A 20,967-nucleotide genomic window follows, 5' to 3' on the forward strand; every position below is an offset into this window, starting at 1 on the left:
TGGGTCAATATGCCTGCCTGCCTGTCTGTCTCTGACCCCTGGCAATACATCTAATACTGCCTATGTCTTATAGCTCAGCAGTTTTTATTGCCTACTTATTTCTGAAAAACAACTGTGAGGGCCTCACAGGGGGGCCAGGGATCTGATCTGGAAGCTTTCCAATGTACCCGGAGGGCAGTATCAGTACTGCAATTCTGCTAAAGTTAAGCCTACAATTCCCAGAACAGTCTTTTGAAAAGTGCACACACACACATACAATTGAGGGATGCAGGGAAATATTTCTAGATGCAATATTCAATAATACGTTTTTTTTCCGCAACTTTTGCGTCAGAGGAAGGTCAAGAAATTAATTCAATAGGCAATCTTTCTATTGTAACTTACCTGTCAACTAATGTACTGTATTACGTCATGTTTGATGTTTTGTGGGGACACCCAGAAAAGTAGCTGCTGCTTTTGTCTCTGGCTAATGGGGAACCTAATAAAATCCTAAATAGCCTATTGGTAGATTTTTCCCTGAGTCCATTGGCCCCTCCTTGTGGCAAAAAGAGATACTTACTCTTAATTAAAAACGTAATATACACATGATACTAGCAAAAGTAACTAAATCCCAATCTAAAAATAATTTAGCATTTTTTTATTGCATGCAAACAAAACGAAGTTCTCTCATGTCACAACATGTTCAAGATAAGTCAACAGCTTTGAAGTCAAGTTGACATTGGGTGGCGTTTGACTTCTGCTGACCAATTACAAAGCAGTAGACTGCGTGAAACGACATGACAGCGTGGATCCACTTATGTCACTTTGTCACATTATCAACACTATACAGGCATTTCCAAGGAAGTAGATACTTTGCAGTTGGATTTTACTTCAGTCAGTAGATGGAAAATGAACGGAATATTGATGGGCATATCCATGACTGAAGACATTATTGCCCTTCAAACCGCAATGGTTGTTTTGGATGTCAAATGAGTTCGGAAGGTGTTAAAATATTTGTATTTAAAAAATGGTGAGTAAGTTATTACCCCCTGTAGAATTCAATGTCGTGTTGCCTTGCTGCCTGTGTAAAATAGCAAGTGCCTTGCTTTTGTCCGCTTTGTTCAAGAGATCTGTAGGATTAGAAAGTGATTTAAATGGACTATCTACTTTAATCCGCCATGCCTCTCTGTTGTGGGTAAAATTAGAAACAAGCCGTGTCGCAGATCCTGTTTCAATCACTCGATTACTAGCGTGGGTATGAATGTGCGCACGTTGTTATGTCTTAAATGAGTCATCTGGTGATTATCGAGAAAAGTAGGCTATTGCTGACCACAGGGATACATTTTGTTATAATTGAGAAAAAAACGTTTATGCTAAATTAAAACTACATAATAGTTAACACAGGCTGCCTTAGTAAATGCTGTTATCCATGTAGAGTATATCTGCTGTAAGGAAATGTCACCTACCACTGTCCATTCATGTCAACTGGGCAATGTAAAGCCAGCTGTGTGTTTGCCTGCAGGCTGACGAGTCCTGTCCAGCGGCTTTGTCGGAGCTGTGTTTGGCCCAGGTTTGTCTCAGCCTGGACACTCTCTGCAGAATAGGACCAAATGGCTCCATGAGGCTCCTCTGGGCCCCATTGCTCCCGCAAGAGATGGCGGATCAGATACTGAACAAGATGGCTGTGGAGGGTAAGTAGAAGGGAGGACGCCAGAGAACGTTCAGCACAAATTGGCGGTTAAACATTGAATGGTTAACAAACACTGTATAGGTTTCATAAAGGTACATCGTATTCTAAGCTAGGGCCACCTCCTGGCCAGCACAAAATGTCTACCTCATTCATTGTCACGTCTTCTTTTGCCCCCTAGGCAGACTGAATGACAGAACTGTCAGCATATTCCGCAACTGTGAACAACTCCGTTTGAGAAAAGCACGTATCCGCTCCTCTCCTCTCTCTGCGGAGGCCTTCCGCTGTGCCCTCTGCCCTCACCGACTGCAGGAGCTGGATGCTTCCTGGGTCTCTGGGGGCCTCACTGGGGCCCAGATCCTCTCAGGGCTGGCCTCCAACCCGGAGTGCAGAGCCAGCCTGCAGAGGCTCACTCTGAGAGGCTTTCAGATGGAATGGGAGTCACTGCAGGTGGAGGAAGCAGCCCAGGTGGCATTCAGCTCCCTGAAGGGCCTGAGGACACTCAACCTGGCCAACACAGACCTCACAGACCCCACCCTGGAGGACATCTGTACACTCCCAAAGCTAGAGGGGCTGGACATCTCCAGCACCCCGGTCACTGAGCTGAGTGCCCTGCTGGGGTGCCGGAATACCCTGAGGTACCTGACAGCACACGGCCTGAGGCGGCTAGACATGTCCTCATCCAGGCTAATTTCCGTCCTCGGCCAGCTCAGCGCCCTCCAGCACCTGGATCTCTCTGATGATCGCTTTGCATCTGCACTGTCATCAGCAGAGGATGACATAGAGAGCGAGGTGGATCAGGCGCTGAGGCTTCTCCTGGAGGGTGATCCCGGGGTTCTCCCGGCTCTTGTGTCCCTGGATGTGTCTGGAAGAAAGAGGATGACTGAAGGGGCGATCCAGGCCTTTGTTGAGAGGAGGTGTGGTCTGGTGTTCCTGGGGCTGCTGGCTACTGGTGCTGGTTCCTGTGATGTTCTGACAGCGAAGGATAACCTGAAGGTGAGCTGATTTATTTGGATGCTACAAAATCTGTTTCACCCTTACTGCTGTCATTGACTTGCCTCATTGGATCTGAGACATCTATGATGTAAAGACATCGGTGTTCCCACCTATTACCTATTCAGTGCTGACAGATCTGTGCAGAGGAGAGAGTCATGGGTAATGTTCTTCTGTTTGTGTTCTAGGTGACTGGTGAGGCCAATGAGCAGCAAATCTGTGAGTCTTTGAGGAGGTACAGAGAGAGGGAGTGTTTCACACGCGAGGCCCTGGTCAATCTGTACCAGCTGACCAGCGACATGGACAACCAGACCAGACCAGATATCCTGAAGGTAGATGTTCAGAATACGGCCTGGAGTATGTGATGTAATGGCTCCATCAGACTTTCTGGATGTTGAAATATACCTGTTGGTATGGGTAAGGAATGTGTTATGAACTCTTCTGCCTGTAGCTGGTGTTGGAAGGGATGCAGAACCACTCCGATTCGCTCAGTGTCCAACTGGTTGCTTCGGCATGCATCTTCAACCTGACCAATCAGGACATGGCTGTCGGTATGCCTCACCCCCTACTCAGTGCTGTTGTGAATCAGGTGCTGAAGGCCATGAGGGGCTTCCCCAGCCACCAACAGGTACTGGCCCAGACACATGCTTTAACCTACTTTGTTACAGAATGCAGAATAGTGTTGGTTCTCAGAGGCAAGGGAGATGGCAGGCCAACAGTTTCAAGTCTTGTGTTTAGAGAAAGGTGTTCACTAGTCAACCTCAACATGCTTGAATCCAGTAAATGTAGAACACAAAACTGTCTAGCAAACCCTCCAATGGTAGAATACAGCTACAGCTCCGGAAGAATTAAGAGATCGCTGCACCTTTTTCTTTCCTTTCCAAAAAAGTTGAAAAGGAACATTTTGAGTGAGCAACAGAAGGGTTCAATTTGCAGTGGTCTCTTAATTTTCACCATTTTGTTCCACATTCAAAACCTTCCTTTTCGACTTTTTTGGAAAGGAAAGAAAAAGGTGTTGTAGTCTCTTATTTTTTTCCAGAGCTGTATTTGCAGATACTACCCAATCCAGTCAATGGCGATAACATCAGACACAACCTGATCAAATAAATAGTGATGTCATTAGATACTACCCAACCCATTCAACAGGGATGTCATTAGACACAACCCAACCCAGTAAATAGTGATGTCTTCAGACACAACCCAACCCAGTGATGTCATTAGATACACCCCAACCCAGTGATGTCATTAGATACTACCCACCCCAGTCTACAGTGATGTCATTAGATACTACCCAACCCAGTCTACACTGATGCCATTAGATACTACCCACCCCAGTCTACAGTGATATCATCAGACACAACCCAACCTAGTGATGTCATTAGAGACTACCCAACCCAGTGATGTCATTAGATACTACCCACCCCAATCTACAGTGGATAAACCTCCAGACCATACCATATTTCCCCCTCAGTTACAGAAGAACTGTCTGCTGGTACTCTGCAGTGACATCATTCTTCAGGATGTCCCTTTTGATAGGTGAGTCAGTCCACAGCCTGAATGATTCAAATCAAAATCAGTCAATTAAAAACGAGTTATGTTCATTTAATAACATTTTTCCATGTGTTGGCAGTGACCTACTATTATGAGATGCAATAACAATGATAGGATTCCTCACTGCTGTGTGTCCCGGACAGGTTTGAAGCAGCCAAGCTGGTGATGAACTTGCTTAGTGGTCAAGTGGACCAGACCCTGCAGAGGATGGCTGTGGCCATAATTTCCATACTAGTGGCCAAAGTAGGTCCTCTATTATTCAAATGAATCATTAATAACAAGTTAAAACAATGTTTCATATCAGAACTCCAGCATAGTGAGCTAAGTTAGAGCAAGAGGTTTCGGCCAGTACATGGCTTGTGGGATGTAGAGCAAAAGTGAGCTCAAACTGGCAGTAGCAGAATGTGTGAACGGAGCTGGTTTGTCAGCTGAGCTGGGGCCTCTGGTGTCACCCCTGACCTGGCTTTGATTTATTAAAGGAGCATCATTCTCCAGAATAGAGCAGAAAAGACAGAAGCTTCAGATCTGCCGCCACTCTTTGTTTAAACTGCTTTCCTCTTTGCAGCTGTCCACAGAGCAGACTACACAGCTGGGAGCTGATATATTTATTATGAAGGTAAGATATCCACATCCCACTATTATCTAATCACTTCATTCCACCATATTCGCTCTCTCCATTCCCCTCACCTCTATCTCCTCCCTGTCTAACAGCAGCTGCTGGGCATCGTGCAGCAGAAGGCCATGACAGGAGTAGTAGACTCCACTCTGAAGTTTGCCTTGAGTGCTCTGTGGAACCTGACAGATGAGACACCCACTGCCTCACGACACTTCATCCAATGTCAGGGCTTGGAGCTGTATGAAGAAGTTCTGGAAGTAGGTCTAAAACACACACACACACATCAAATCTGCATGCCCGCATTCACTCACTAGTTATAGTTAAACATTGGATGGATTTTCATTTCCTTTTTTGCCTTTCAGTCCTACTACTCCGAATCTTCTATACAGCAAAAAGTTCTGGGTCTTCTGGTAGGTGTTTCTGTTCAGAATGTTCTAGTTTTGTGTGTGTCTGTGTGTGTCTGTGATCCAAACCACCCTTGTTTTGTTTGAGCCATAAACACGAGCCAGATTGTATACAGTGTACATGTATCTGTTGATGTGTTCTGTTTCCCTTCATTCACCCCACCCAGAGTCTGGGTCCAGTTCATTAGGATACACCGTGGCAAAATATTTTGAAGCAGATTTTATTGGATCACGGGGGCCAGTATTAAAACGTGTACACAGTACTGTCACCCTAGATAAGAGCATCTGTTAATAGACAAATGGATGTTTACTACCTAACAGTTTTCCACTTTTCTTTAAAAAAAAAAAAGCTGTGTGGTCTGTTTTGTTGGTATTGAACATGGCCCTATTGTCTCTGTGTGGTCTGTTTTGTTGGTACTGAACATGGCCCTGGTGTTTCTGTGTGCTCAAGAACAACATAGCGGAGGTGGAGGAGCTGCAGGCTGATCTGATGGACGAGGGTCTCCTGGATCACATTATGAGCCTGCTCCAGGGTCCCCATGTGGAGGTGGGGGTCAGCTACTTTGCAGGGGGCATCCTTGCCCACCTCACCTCCAGGCAGGATGCATGGACCCTAGACCAGGAGCTACGACAAACCATACTGGAACAGCTGGTGTGTGTGTGTATGTGTATATATCAGTGTATGTTTGAATGCATTCTTCTTTACTTTATATACTTGTGTCCTTCCTACAGTGTGCTGCCATACTGACCTGGGACCTCCCTGAGCGGGAGATGGTGTCCTACAGGTAACATGTCGGTATGTGTGAACAACTGTTCTAAGAAACCCTTTCTGATCAGTGCTTTAACATCTCTCCTTCTCTCTCCCCTCTCTCTCTCTGCCTCCCACCTCTCCTTATTAGGTCATTCCGGCCATTCTTCTCCCTTCTCCAGACCTGTCAGCCTGCCGGAGTGCAGCTATGGGCTGTGTGGGCTATACGTCTCGTCTGTACTCAGAACAGTGAGCGATAAGAAATATAATTTAGAGAACTATTCTTGTAGCGACTGTAATATAATGTTATGTTAGTGGGCTGTATGCTCACAGTCCTTTGATCACATGGCCTAAGGAGGTTTTCTCAAATCCATTCTGTTAATGTTGTATTAGTGTTTTTTAAGACATTATAAATCAAGGGATTTGACTTTTATTTTAGGCATGCAATACTGCCGTATGCTCCAAGAGGAGGGAGCAGTTGACCTCCTGAAGACCTTGATCTCTGACCTTGACACCCACAGCGACATCAGAAGGATGGCAGAGTGCATCCTGGGTATAGTGGAGTGCCAACAGACCACCAGCGACCCACAGGATTGACCGGAGTACCATGGGGTTTCATGGTAGTTCTGTCTCCCTGGTCCCCTTAGTCATAGAGGGGATCTTAAATTAGGAAAGTGTGTGTTTAAATATGAAGAGGATTTCTTAGATGTTTTCCTTTCTGTGTACAGCCTAGTACATTTTCCTTTAAGTTGTGGGAATATTTATTGTGGGAATAAATATCAAATTTTTGCAACAAAACACAAGACTGCCTAGCTTTTAAAAATTATTACTCAACAGTAATTTAAGAAATCACAGAAGTTGGTCTAGATCTGAAGTGACTTAAACTACATAGTTGCTGCTGTTAAAAGAAAACAAAATTTTAGTAATTTAAAATTATTATCAAAATGAATTTGTTTTCTTAGTAGGTTGCAGGGTAATGCACCAACAAACCATTTCACTGTGTTTTAGGTGATTAAATCCAAACCGTCACCAGGGGGCTCTGAGGTGCTGCGTTGCCAGCCAGCCCCAGCTCCATGGTCGGAACACCAATCCTACTTTAAATATGTTATATAGGGTGCTAGCCTAGTGGTTAGAGCAGTGTCTCCCAACCTTTTTCAGTTACTGTACCCCCAAAATGTTTTTGCACTGCTTTCAGTACCCCTGAAGTACCCCCTCATGTTAATTTCACTAGTAAGTCTATGGTGTCATGAGTGTTTTCAAGTACCCCCTGTGGAGAGGCCAAGTACCCCCAGGGGTCCTAGTACCCCTGGTTGGGAACCACTGGGTTAGAGCATCTGATCAGTAACCAAAAGGCTGCTAGTACTAGCTAAATCAAATCCCAGAGTTAGCAAGGCAAAATAAACTGTTGTTCTGTCTCTGCAAGGCGATTAACCCTAATCGTGCCCATGTCGTTACTATGAATAAGAATGTGTTGTAAAATAATATATCAGTAAAATGATAATGAACAAAAATAAATATAATATACAGTTGATAATCAAAGAAGGTACTTTTTCATCTCCCATGTCATAGTTTGATATGCAAACTCAATTTCTTTTCTCATTAAGCCACACAGTTCTTACAGTGAAGATACTAATATAGGGCCTACTATACACACACACACACACACACACACACACAGTGGGGAAAGATATCTTGAAATTTAAACCTCTGGAATTGTGTACTATAGGGTTAACATGCCAAAAGTCATAAGAACCCTGGTGTGACAGTCTCGCGATGTCAAAGGTCACGTTTGCCCTGAGAACTTGGGTGTGACCTTACAGAGAAGTTCAAGTTGTAAGAAGGATGCCAAAAACTCAGTCAAGGCAGAGTAACAAAATGTTTGTTGATGTGGGATTGGTTACTGTGCTTCGCCCCAGTTTACCCTAATTATAATATCTTGATTAGAAGATTATTGTTAATTGTTCTAATTGAAAAATAATTTCAGTTGCACTGCCAGTTGCTGAAGACCCATGGAAAGTTTAGATATGGAAATAGGACTGTTTCCACTGAGAGCCTTCCTGGATAAAGGTTAAATAATTGAAGTCATTTAGCAGACAGTTGAATCTAAAAGTACACGCAGGAGTGAGAGCAAACATTATCCTACTGGCCCCAGGGGGAATCAAACCCACAACCTTGGCATTACAGACAATTTGCTCTATCAAATGAGCAAACACAGAACCTTTGGTCACTGACTGTTAGCTTGATGTAACAGAAACACTCATGATGAATATTAAAGTGATACTTGAGACATACAAATAGGGGGAGCATAAATAGGTAAAGAGTAGGGCCTTAGATTACCACATTTGATGATCGATAGATGGGGAGCAGGGAACTTTGTCTTTATATATAAAGACGGAGAGACTCATAAAAAGAGAGGGAAAGTGACAGGTGAAAAAGTGGCGTCTGTGGCCCTGAGCCAGAAATATCACAAAGAGTGATAGGAATAGAGTGATGAAGGAGAGAGACAGGCTGGGGACAAGGAAGTAGGCAGAAATCTATGAAAGTCACTGCAAATCCTTGACTGACCATGAAACAGACATACCACAAGACAATGTGCAGACTGCCTGTGTGTTGTAGTCTTAAATATCCTCTGTGCGAGCTTAGCGCAAGTGTCTCGTTATCTTCCTCTTCCAGGCAAACCCATTGGATTAACATAATTCTGGACCAGTCTCGAAACCCAGAATAGTCTGTACAGTATTTCATAATACACTACTTTAACACTGAGTGAAAAACAATATGCATGTGTTTTTGCACTTTTAAGAGAACAAGGCTTTACTTTTTCAGATGATAAAGCTACTGGTGTTTGTCTACAGAGGACATTCAGAGGAACAGACAGTGATAGGCAGTGAGGAATACAGAGAAAGACTGACTGACCAAGACAGTGGGAGTTGCATAGAAACAGGCAAGAAGAGCGAGATATTGCATGTTACAGAGACAGTGGAAGTTACAGAGACAGAAGAACACAAGACAAAACAGGATGTCTCTCCATGTTGTTCTGTGACACAGAAAGGACATCTTAGCTCCAATCCAATCAACTTTTATTCCTTTGGAAGCGTACAGAGTTGGCAGGCCTTTTGAGCCAGTTGTACAGTTATACCACTGACCTTCCAATTACAGGCAGGGGCTGATGGTCCACTCTACTACAGCAATTCAGTCAGACTACATCAGTCATTCATTTCATTTCACTCATCAGATAGTTTTGTACTGTCAGAATAAATAGTCTGGTTAACAATAACAAAGACAACTTCAGAAAGGTACAAAACAGCTATAGAGCACTGAATATACTGTATGTTTACAATTGTAAGCATAGAAGACTTCACTTAATATAAGTTACTGTAGTTTTGTTATGTCCCGAAGCCCAGTTTACAGTAAATATGTAGTGTAGTGTGACCTTTGATTCTATTCGAAGGCATGTCATGATGTAATGACAGAAGAGTAAGGTGCCTAGTACTTGGTTTGGTCTGTGGTACACTGTGTCTGTGTGGGGGGTGGGGGCGGGCAAGGACGAAGGATGAGTACCCCGCTGGCCCCATATAAGAACACAAACACATGGGTGCATGACATCCCACCCGGCGTACAGACACAGCCCATGTGACCGGCTGGCTCAGAGACAGCTGTGACTGTCTAACTGTGGCCCAGGTCAGATCCTGGCCCGGATCACATGCTGCTTAACCCACGTCCATGTCAGACCGCTAATCAGTGACCAATGTAAACGGACCTCTCAAAGCTATCTTGGACGAGGCACCGTACCCCGTCTTGTGGATTGAAAAGAGATAGAGAGAGTGTGTGTGTGTTTCTGTGTATGTGTGTGTGTGTGTGTGTGTGTGTGTGTTGGAGGGAAAGCGCTTCAGTGGCAGTGGACACTGACAGAAGTGGTCATTCCTTGACATTCCTGCTGGGTTATGGTGGGGACATGTATTACGGTTGGGGCAGGTATCCTGCTGAGTTATGGTGGGGACCTGTATTACGGTTATGGTGGGGACAGGTATTACGGTTGGGGCAGGTATGTTGCTGGGTTATGGTGGGGACCTGTATTACGGTTGGGGCAGGTATCCTGCTGGGTTATGGTGGGGACCTGTACTGCGGTTGGGGCAGGTATCCTGCTGGGTTATGGTGGGGATCTGTATTACGGTTGGGGCAGGTATCCTGCTGGGTTATGGTGGGGACCTGTATTACGGTTGGGGCAGGTATCCTGCTGAGTTATGGTGGGGATCTGTATTACGGTTGGGGCAGGTATCCTGCTGGGTTATGGTGGGGACCTGTATTACGGTTGGGGCAGGTATCCTGCTGGGTTATGGTGGGGACCTGCATTACGGTTGGGGCAGGTATCCTGCTGGGTTATGGTGGGGACCTGCATTACGGTTGGGGCAGGTATCCTGCTGGGTTATGGTGGGGACCTGCATTACAGTTGGGGCAGGTATCCTGCTGGGTTATGGTGGGGACCTGTATTACGGTTGGGGCAGGTATCCTGTTGCAGCAGCCCACCCTACTTCTGCCCTTTCCAGAGCACCTCCTCCCAGCAAACCTGTTGCCTAACCAGAGTCCCCCAGACTGGACTGAACGTGCACTTCTTGTACTGTCCCGCCTGTTCTGTATGGACATGCAGATATGGTACTGTAGCCACACACTGGGGCTGTTCGACAGTACGTATCAGACGACAGCAATTTATCATTGCATTAAGACATCTAAGCGCAGCTTACATAAATTCCTGAGTGTCCCATTTGAGGGAAATAGCCTTATTCACCCGAACCCGCCATCATGTCTCTTTGCCTGGTGTAGACTACAGACAGCACCATAGACAGTACAACGTTCAGCTAAGTGGAGTAACATCATTGCTTTGATCCAGTAGTAATGACATGAATGCTGTCCTTTTAAGAATGTAGTGCATTATTTTGGGGTCACCTTGGACTCCAGTCTATCGGTGTAATCTGGTTTGTCTGATACTGGCCCTCTACCTCCTCCACCATCTCTCCAGCTGACATATCTATTGGTCCTTTGACAGCCCCTCAGACCCACTGTAATCTAGTCACAGGCTTCTCCTTCAGTCAGCTGTTGTTGCTGGGATGAATGGCGACTCGCCTTTACAAAGTGTATAGGAGTTAAGTGTGTCTCAATGTCAAAGTGCAGCTGGAAAACTGGATAGAAGGGGGGATGAGTGTTGATTCATGTGGTCTAAATAACATGCAGCTTTAAGAGGCTGGTGCTGACATTGTTGCATCGAGAATGATGGATGGTCAGTAGTATTCTTAGGCACTGGATAAAATCAAAGCAACTGTTCATCATAATCAAACAAATTCTCAAAATAGGTGTTATATTATTGCTGTAGAATTGTTATATAATTCAGTATGTACCATAAGGCTTTTGGTGCAGTCAGTGTTTGCTGAGAGAGACAGTGAGTATATTTATAGAAGGTTGGAAAGCAGGGCCTATCTACTTGTCAGTGCTTTTAAAATTGTGCATCTTTTTAAATTGTTGCTGTATTTATTTTTTATTGGAGTTAGATGGTACCGTATGGATGGTGTATTTTTATTTCCCTATGTTTGTTTTTTGTGTTTTAAATTAGGTTTTGTTTGTGATGCCTGTTTTGGCCAGTACACTCCTGAAATAGATTTGTAATCTTTCCTGGATAAAGGTTAAATAAAAATAAATCCCAGCTTCATTGTTTACCTGGCCCCACTATCAATGATCCCATTCAGTGTTTACCTGGCCCCTCTATCAATGATCCCATTCAGGGTTTTACCTGGCCCCACTATCAATAAACCCATTCAGTGTTTTACCTGGCCCCTCTATCAATTATCCCATTCAGTGTTTACCTGGCCCCTCTATCAATTATCCCATTCAGTGTTTTACCTGGCCCTACTATCAATGATCCCATTCAGTGTTTACCTGGCCCCTCTATCAATGATCCCATCCAGTGTTTTACCTGGCCCCTCTATCAATGATCCCATCCAGTGTTTTACCTGGCCCCACTATCAATGATCCCATTCAGTGTTTTACCTGGCCCCTCATTCAATGATCCGATCCATTGTTTTACCTGGCCCCTCTATCAATGATCCGATCCAGTGTTTTACCTGGCCCCTCTATCAATGATCCGATCCATTGTTTTACCTGGCCCCTCTATCAATGATCCCATCCAGTGTTTTACCTGGCCCCTCTATCAATGATCCCATCCAGTGTTTTACCTGGCCCCTCTATCAATGATCCCATCCAGTGTTTTACCTGGCCTCTATATCAATGATCCCATTCAGTGTTAACCTGACCCAACTGAGAGGCCAGTTAGCATAGACACACTTGGTTAAAGCCAAATCCTTCCCCAGAGAGGGCTCTACTGATTTGATAGCACAGGGGAATCTCACACAGAAACAACCACGGAATGGTATCATTACAGTGTATCTGAACATTCAACCCACCACCTGAATGACAGTTAGGTGATGGTGTTCTGTCTTTTATCAGTCAAAATACAGAAATCCCAGTGTGTTCTACTTTGGAGTTTTCCTGCCATCCTATGAAATCCCAGGTTTTGTAGTTCAGTATGCTCCAAGGCCCAATGAGTATGGAGGATGGGTTGATGGGAGGAGTCACACCACCGTGTGACCTGGGTTTTTCAAATCCCCATTCCCATGTGGTTTAGCTTGTTGACTACCCCCGCCCCCCATTCCAGGTCCTGCTTCCTGCTCCACCTCATCATCAGGGTTCATCTGCTCACTCTTCTTCTTGACGTAGCGTTCATACACCACCATGACCACGCCGATGGCCCATGCCGACACGGTGCCCGCCGCAAAGATGACAAAGCCGATGGCAATGCAGTACAGGTAGTCCCATGAACCCAGGCCTTGATGGCACTGCGACCGCAGCTGCAGCCCCAGCTCACCCAGACGCTCCCCCTGGAGGCCAGGAGGACCACCGCACACCGTCTGACCCTCGTCTGGAAAATACCATAAATAAGAGTCGGGGGGGTTAGTTACTTAAGCCGTTCTAGAAGTTGCATTGGTAAACCAGCAGTTGAGGCTTGTCACCAGTCATACTGCTGGAGCTCTGGGTTTTTCTTGACCATGTCACACGACCTGTAATAACTGTGGCTCCTCATGACCCAGGCTTGTCTAGTAGTGTAAGTCACTGCCTCTCGCTGTTGTCGCAAGGATTCATATCCGGCCCACTGCTCTATGTTTTTCCACTGCTTCTTGTCAATAAAGCATAAAAATGTACATATCTTTAAAAATACCTATGACGTACTACCAACCTATGGACATGCTACTGCTGTACTGTTCATCATTAACGAGAGCATTAGGATCTATTATAAATCTGCCTTTTTAAGGAAATGTGTCTGACATTAACTTAGTTTGATAGGGTGAGTGCAATGATTAAAAGTCCCAAAGGTAAACTTGAACAACAAACCAAAGGTAAACATGAGTAACTTGCTATGCTATACAGAATTTGATAAAAATAAAACAATTTCAGCTTTTTATTGATTGATTAAATGAAGGCACACAGGATCAATAGCTGTTTTTTTATTATTATTGCCAAGATGTGAATTGTGCGTAACCCAATGACAAGGCATATGAGTTTCAAATACTATTGTTGTGGTTTTTTTATATGGCAAACACTCTGAATAAGATTTTCTTTGCATTAGTTGGTACTCTGCATACGTACAAAAATAATAATGGAAATGTTCTTTGTGTTGCCTGGCAATGAAGAGCTCAGGCCTATTAAATAATTCAAACACATTTATATGATATCGTTTTACATAACCTTGTGAGAGGTGGATCACACACCATCCTTTCTGACATATCTTTCAGATACATTTGTTTTAAAAAGAAAACAGTACATTAACTAGTTATTTTTTTTCCATTATGAGAAAATAACAGAATAGGGTCTGCTACCCCATATCATGGTGTAATTGCATAATTTATGCATTTTTCAGCCCCACTGGAGTTTTGAAATCCATTGTGTCTGACTCATACAGTAAATTGATAGGAGGGCTCATCTTCTTCTAGAAAGGAAAACCCCTAGTTTTATCCTGAATAAATCCCTTCACTCATTCAGAATTCATCAATTCATCTCAATAGAAAAGGTTAGGTTTGTTTTGATTGTCAGAACAAGGAATTCCGGTTCTGTACCTCCAGAGACCTGACAGATGACATAATATAGCGGGGGAACAGTAATGTAGATTAGTCTACTATAAATGTGTTTTTGAAGCAAATTGTTTGATACAGTATGTTGGTCTAATAATAGATACTACTGTGTAGCTTGTCATGAGGCTACTGTAATACTGTGAGCATGGCTGCCTGGATCTCATCTGCTTTGTTCCGGGTAATATTCTGCTGAAATGTCATTACGATACCCAATGTTGGAGAATTTGAACTGATATGCTTTAATTTGCTTTTGTTCCACAGCTTTTGTATTTGGGGATCTCTCTCTAGACAAATTCAAAAGGCTCTGCTGTTTTTGCCTGACTGACTGGCTGTGCTTTGTTCTGGTCTGAATAATGTTTCATGCCAGCATATTGCTCATGCACTCTATGCACTGCCGTATTTTTCACCAAATAATCTCAGAAGGCTGCTTTGTGCATGGATGAACATTTAGAGGAATAGATGCTCGTCTTACTAAAACATGTGATTGGAAATATGATGTCCTAAAAGACCACTGCAAGAGACAAAAGAGACAAAAGTCATGAAACGATGCATAGGAGGAAGGATCATCACATTTCGTGAGGCTAATTAGAACTTAATTGGTGTTTGAATTGTAGAAATTCACACGGTCATAACAAAGACTTGCACAGCACACTATAATACCACCGGCAACTGACCTCTGACCTTGCCTCAGACCATGCAACCTCTACAGTAACACTCCTTTGAATTACACAACACTGTTCTCTTCTTCACATTTTAGCTTTTCTGTTTCTCCCCAATCCAACCCCCCCCTCCCCCCGGGGGCCTCCCTCTAATCCCCCCAGGGGCCCACATCAAAGGAGAGGGTTTCCCCCCCTTCCCATCCATGCTATTTCTAGAGACTCTACTTATATAACACCCAACTACAGACACACAGTATGCTAATAGCAGAGAGACTGTTAGTTCCTTCCGTGAGTTATTCTTCACTTCTTCCATCTATAAATGCATTATTAGTGAGCTGCTGAGATGGCTACAGACAGCGCATCTCAGAGCAAGTGACAGAGCCAGCGCATACTGCTTAAAACACAGCATCTCTGCATCTGCTTTTCTTATGTTTTACAGTACCACCCTCTGAGTGAGGCGTGCATGCATGTGGTTATGGGTGTGTGTGGTTATGTGTGTGTGTGGTTAAGGGTCTGTGTGGTTAAGGGTGTGTGTGGTTAAGGGTGTGTGTAGTAATGGGTGTGTGTGTGGTTAAGGGTGTGTGTGCTTAAGGGTGTGTGTATTAATGGGTGTGTGTGGTTAAGGGTGTGTGTAGTAATGGGTGTGTGTAGTAATAGGTGTGTGTGGTTAAGGGCGTGTGTAGTAATGGGTGTGTGTGGTTATGAGTGTGTGTGGTTAAGGGTGTGTGTATTAATGGTTTTGTGTGGTTAAGGGTGTGTGTATTAATGGGTGTGTGTGGTTATGAGTGTGTGTATTAATGGTTTTGTGTGGTTAAGGGTGTGTGTATTAATGGGTGTGTGTGGTTAAGGGTGTGTGTATTAATGGGTGTGTGTGGTTATGAGTGTGTGTATTAATGGGTGTGTGTGGTTATGAGTGTGTGTGGTAAAGGGTGTGTGTATTAATGGTTTTGTGTGGTTAAGGGTGTGTGTGGTTGCACTTGCTGACATGTGTCTCTGGTCCAAATGCAAGCAGACAATGGCGATCAGCAGCAGGAAAGTAGACCAGTCCTTCTAGGACTAGTTTAGGACTGCATGAGCTGCAGGGGAGAGGATGAGCTGGTGTGCGTGTGTGTGTGCATGCGTGCGGGGGATGCCAGTAAGTAATATTACAGTGTTGGAAATATGACTGTCTTTTGCTCAGCGAGGTACACTATAAATAACTGCCCTTTTGTATATTGACACATCCCAATGAAGCAGGAGGAGATTTTAAACTGAACAATGCCAAAAATCAGTACATTCATCTGTCAAGATATAAGAGCATTAATCCAAGAAGAATCCCACAGAACGTTGTTCAATAGTGTCACCAGATAGACAGGTCTATTGTGCACTTCAACACTGTACTGTAGCAGGATTTGTTTCATAGGAAATAAAGCCTTGCCGTTTTGTTCCTGAGCAAAACAGTCAGCCTTAATTTCTCCTCTTCCCCCTTAACTATCCCCCCCAGGATGTTGCTATAAATATGAATAGGTTCTCAATCAACTTGTCTGGTTTAATAATGGTAAAAGTGAATGAAAATAATTTGCACAAGGGAATGAGAATGACTTCTCAGTATTTAGGTCCTGTGTTCTAACATCATCATCAATAGCAGTCAGGGATAGCCTCCATGGTGTCTGGCTTCAAGACTTACAGTTGTGCTCATAAGTTTGCATACCCTGGCAGAAAGTTTTGGCATTGATTTTGAAAATATGACTGATCATGCAAAATAAAATGTATTTTCTTTAAGGATAGTGATCATATGAAGCCATTTATTATCACATAGTTGTTTGGCTCCTTTTTAAATCATAATGATAACAGAAATCACCCAAATGGCCGTGATCAAAGGTTTACATACCCTTGAATGTTTGACCTTGTTACAGACACATAAGGTGACACGCACAGGTGAAAATGGCAATTAAAGGTGAATTTCCCACACCTGTGGCTTTTTAAATTGCAATTAGTAACTGTGTATAAACAGTCAACAAGTTTGTTAGCTCTCACGTGGATGCACTGAGCAGGCTAGATACTGAGCCATGGGGAGCAGAAAAGAACTGTCAAAAGACCTGCGTAACAAGGTAATGGAACTTTGTAAAGATGGAAAGGATATAAAAAATATCCAAAGTCTTGCAAATGCCAGTCAGTACTGTTCAATCACTTAAGAAGTGGGAAATTCTGGGATTTCTTGATATCAAATCATGTAGACAAATAAATATTTCAGCCAAAACTGCCAGAAGAATTGTTTGGGATGCAAAGAAAAACCCACGGGTAACCTCAAGAGAAATACAGACTGCTCTGGAAAAAGACGATGTGGTTGTTTCAAGGAGCACAATACAATGATACTTGAACAAAAATAAGCTGCATGCTCGAGTTGCCAGAAAGAAGCCTTTACCGCGCCAATGCCACAAAAAAGCCTTACAATACCTTGACATGCCTCACAGCTTCTGGCACAATGTAATTTGGAATGACGAGACCAAAATAGCGCTTTATGGTCACAACCATAAGCACTATGTTTGGAGAGGGGTCAACAAGGGGGTCAACTAAGGGTATGCAGACATTTGAACAGGGGTCAGTTCATTTTTTTCTTTGTTGCAATGTTTTGTTTTATGATTGTGCCATTCTGTTTTGACCTACAGATTAATGTGAATCCCATAAGAAATAAAAGAGGTCTTTTGCCTGCTCACTCGAGTTTTCTTTTGCAAATGGTACATACAGTATCTAACAAAAGTGAGTACACACCTCACATTTTTGTAAATATTTGATTATATTTGTTTATGTGACAAGACTGAAGAAATGACACTTTGCTACAATGTAAAGTAGACAGTGTACATTTGCTGTCCCCTCAAAATAACACAACACAGCCATTAATGTCTAAACCGCTGGAAACAAAAGTGAGTACACTCCTAAGTGAAAATGTCCAAATTGGGCCCAAAGTGTCAATATTTCGTGTGACCCTCTTGGGCATGGAGTTCAACCGAGCTTCACAGATTGCCACTGGAGTCCTCTTCCACTCCTCCATGACGACATCACAGAGCTGGTGGATGTTAGAGACCTTGAGCTCCTCCACCTTCTGTTTGAGGATTCGCCAAAGATTCTCAATAGGGTTTAGATCTGGAGGCATGCTTGACCAGTCCATCACCTTTACCCTCAGCTTCTTTAGCAAGGCAGTGGTTGTCTTGAAGGTGTGTTTGGGGTCATTATCATGTTGGAATACTGCCCTGTGGCCAAGTCTCTGAAGGGAGGGGATCATGCTCTGCTTCAGTATGTCACAGTACAATTTTCTAAGGGTATGCAAACTTTTGAGCACAACTGTATACTATGAAGCATGCAACTACACACAAAATGTATGCAGTGTAGGAGACTTGAAGTACTAGCTCATAATTAATACCTTAAAGTTTGTCAAATACTGCTGTCATTATAATAATACCGGTCTGTCATAATGGTCTTGAATGTCTTAATGTTGAGACGTGGCAGACCTTATTTATTCCTTAGGATATTGGTGAGCATTTCAGAAGAGTGGACATGGACACTTTTTTGAGAGACTGGGAAAGTGCCGAGTTGGAGAGAATGGTGGTCCTCTCATCCTACTGGTCCAGCCTCGCACTTATTTAGACCATCCCTTATGTACAACTTGAATTTATATAATTTGTGTAATATTAGGACAGTTTATCACATAATATAGTAATAGGGATAGTATAGGGACTGCATATTATCTTACACGCACCCAAATGGGGAGAATAAGCGAAAAACGCAGATTTAAAACAATAAAGATTTACCTTGAAACTTGAATCCCTCGATGTGGACCCAAAGACAGAGGTCTTCGTTGTTGCAGTCGCAGCTCCAAGGGTTTCCGCTGAGGCCGACGGAGCGGAGGGTGGCCAGACCGATAAGAGAGCTGATATTGAGCTCCGTCAGGTTGTTTCTACTCACGTCCAGCACCTGCAGCCCCGAGTTCTCCCCGAACGCGTCCGGGTGAATGTCTGACAGGCCGGGATTGTCGGTCATTCTAAGCATCACGAGGCTTGACAGCGGCCCGAACGTTCTGTCATCGATCCGCATCAAAGTGTTGAAGGACAAGTCCAGGTAAGCAAGCTTCCGCAGGTTCCCGAATGTGGATTCCGAAATCTCGGTCAGGGAATTGTTGCTACAGTCAAAGTACACCAAATCCGACAAGTAGTTTAGCAGCAGCGGCGGCAACTCCATGATTCGGTTGTTGGAGATGATGAGTTGCCTTGTGGCCAGAGGGAGGTCGGTGGGAAAGGCGGTAAGGTGCTGCCCGGCGCACTGGACCACAAGCTGGTCGTCGCACACGCAGCGGGTCGGACATCCCGCCGTCAGTGCCGGGGATGGGGCCACCCCCATGACGAGAATTAGCAGAATGATGAGCCGCAAGGATTGCGCGCTGGGCTGCGGGGCAAGACGCATGACACCGGCAATGTCTTCATCAACTCCGTTTGGACAAACCACGGCGTGGCATTCTTCATTGATATAGCCTATATGTTCTGCCAGTTATCGGTTAATGATAGCACTATTAACTATTTGAAATTCTTAAATTAGTTACCTGGTATTGAGATTTGTCGTTGGCCACTTGTCCAACTCCTCGCAAGGTGTCATTGTAGTTCATTCCGAGAGTCGCCTCACGTTCGTGTTTCTGTGTGTATCCATTATAGTGGATCTGGAGGATTCCTGCCGCCCGGACTCTCCAGTTCTCAGAAATTCAATTCGGTCAATAAAAGATAGTTATTTACAGTGTTCATCTGGCATTCATGACAACTGTCATTTAAACCCACTATAAAGAATAGATGTTTGGCGCGTCGTAGTGTAGCTAGTGTTAAATTATATTTGGACTCCGGCAAGCGTGGTAGTGTGACTACCCACTCTGAAAGTGAGCCGCGAATGAGAAAGGGGGCGCGGAATGGTGTGTGATCACTGCTCAAGAGTGTAGAGAAGAGAGGAGCCAAAGAAAGCATAAACAACTAGAGTCAAGCAGTCACCAAAGCTAGGTTACCTAATTCGAGCAATGTACCCAAAGCATTCTAGAAATAGAACACACTGGGAGCAGCCGATAGTGGCACTATAATGTCCCGTTGGACTGTAGCCCACCAGAACGCTATTAGAGTCGTCTGTGTGCGCTGGAGGTCACCAAACAGTACAGATGGACTGAAATGTGGCACATTTAAGGTTTAGAGATGAAGATATCAGGTTTGAGGTAAAACTTTAAATACAGGTTAGGGACAGACGTTGGAAATGTAAGTGTTGTGTTTATAGGGGTTACAAGGTAATACACTTTGGGACAAATCTAAAGCAACACACAACTGAGTAACTACCTCCTTGTTGCGTTTGACATCAGCAAATAATATGGAACTTTTCAGACACAAAGAAACAGATGCAGATGCACAGACAAACTCCTAAAGACAAAGATGCTTCAGTCTGCTTGACTGGTGGCACTGGGACTGAAATTCAACAGAGCGTTGGGCCAGTAACCTTAGCTGTCCAGGTAAATAAATAAATATTGTGCTCTTGAACAAGCTACTCTACCATCATTGCTCCTGTAAATTGTTCTGAAAGGTCACTGGTTCTAACCTCACAACTATCAAGGTTGAAATATACTGTTATAACCTTGAGCAAGGCAATAACTGTACTTGGTCTTGTAAATCACTATGGATTAGAGTGTCTGCTAAATGACTGTATAGTGTTATCTAAAAAAGGAGTTGAGGAGTTGTACAAAGCATGCGAGAAATAGGCAATAGAAGAATACAGCAGTACAGAGAAAAAGGACGTATTGAGGACAGTTGGCTACTATTCTCATTAGAATAATTTTTAGATTAGGTTAGATTCAACTTTATTGTCATTGAATAGTACGAGTACAGTAAAACAAAAGGCTGTTAGTATCCAAAACAGAAGTGAAATGTTTAGGTGTGCAATGAAGGCAAATGCTGTACAAATGGCAATTCTAAAAGTGCAATGAAGGCAAATAGGACAGGAAATGTACAAGTATTTAGTATAATGTACGTACAAGTGGGGGATGAATAGTTCTGCGATGAGGCAAATGCAAGTGCAAATGGCAATTCTGACAGTGCAATTGAGCAAATTGGAGGTGTAAGGTAGCATGTGTGCAACTGAAATGAAGGGACAGCAGCAATGAGGTTC

The 20,967-nt window shown here is 43.8% G+C and overlaps 2 protein-coding genes across 3 annotated transcripts; one reads left to right on the plus strand and one right to left on the minus strand.

Annotated features, from left to right (window-relative positions):
• The first annotated feature begins 742 nt into the window (after positions 1-742).
• Positions 743-7,146, plus strand: si:ch1073-82l19.1 (protein zyg-11 homolog). Of its 2 annotated transcripts, none has more exons than XM_010890181.3 (14): positions 743-1,006; positions 1,499-1,667; positions 1,845-2,659; positions 2,845-2,988; positions 3,108-3,284; positions 4,128-4,192; positions 4,351-4,450; positions 4,773-4,823; positions 4,919-5,080; positions 5,186-5,233; positions 5,679-5,879; positions 5,960-6,012; positions 6,127-6,224; positions 6,415-7,146. In XM_010890181.3, the coding sequence occupies exons 1-14, from the start codon at positions 1,004-1,006 to the stop codon at positions 6,570-6,572; spliced, it is 2,244 nt and encodes a 747-aa protein (XP_010888483.2). In that variant the 5' UTR covers positions 743-1,003; the 3' UTR covers positions 6,573-7,146. The 2 variants fall into 2 exon arrangements, with proteins under 2 accessions (XP_010888483.2, XP_010888490.2); XM_010890188.3 differs by having other exon boundaries at positions 4,922-5,080.
• A 4,664-nt stretch (positions 7,147-11,810) lies between these two features.
• LOC109615086 (leucine-rich repeat-containing protein 52-like) lies at positions 11,811-19,696 on the minus strand. Its single transcript, XM_029119133.2, has 3 exons — positions 19,379-19,696; positions 18,594-19,224; positions 11,811-12,939 (listed from the first exon to the last, which is right to left on the minus strand). The coding sequence occupies exons 1-3, from the start codon at positions 19,439-19,441 to the stop codon at positions 12,593-12,595; spliced, it is 1,041 nt and encodes a 346-aa protein (XP_028974966.2). The 5' UTR covers positions 19,442-19,696; the 3' UTR covers positions 11,811-12,592.
• Positions 19,697-20,967: the final 1,271 nt, after the last annotated feature.

The sequence above is a fragment of the Esox lucius genome, chromosome 3 (assembly GCF_011004845.1).
Source record: "Esox lucius isolate fEsoLuc1 chromosome 3, fEsoLuc1.pri, whole genome shotgun sequence".
Lineage (NCBI taxonomy): Eukaryota > Metazoa > Chordata > Actinopteri > Esociformes > Esocidae > Esox > Esox lucius.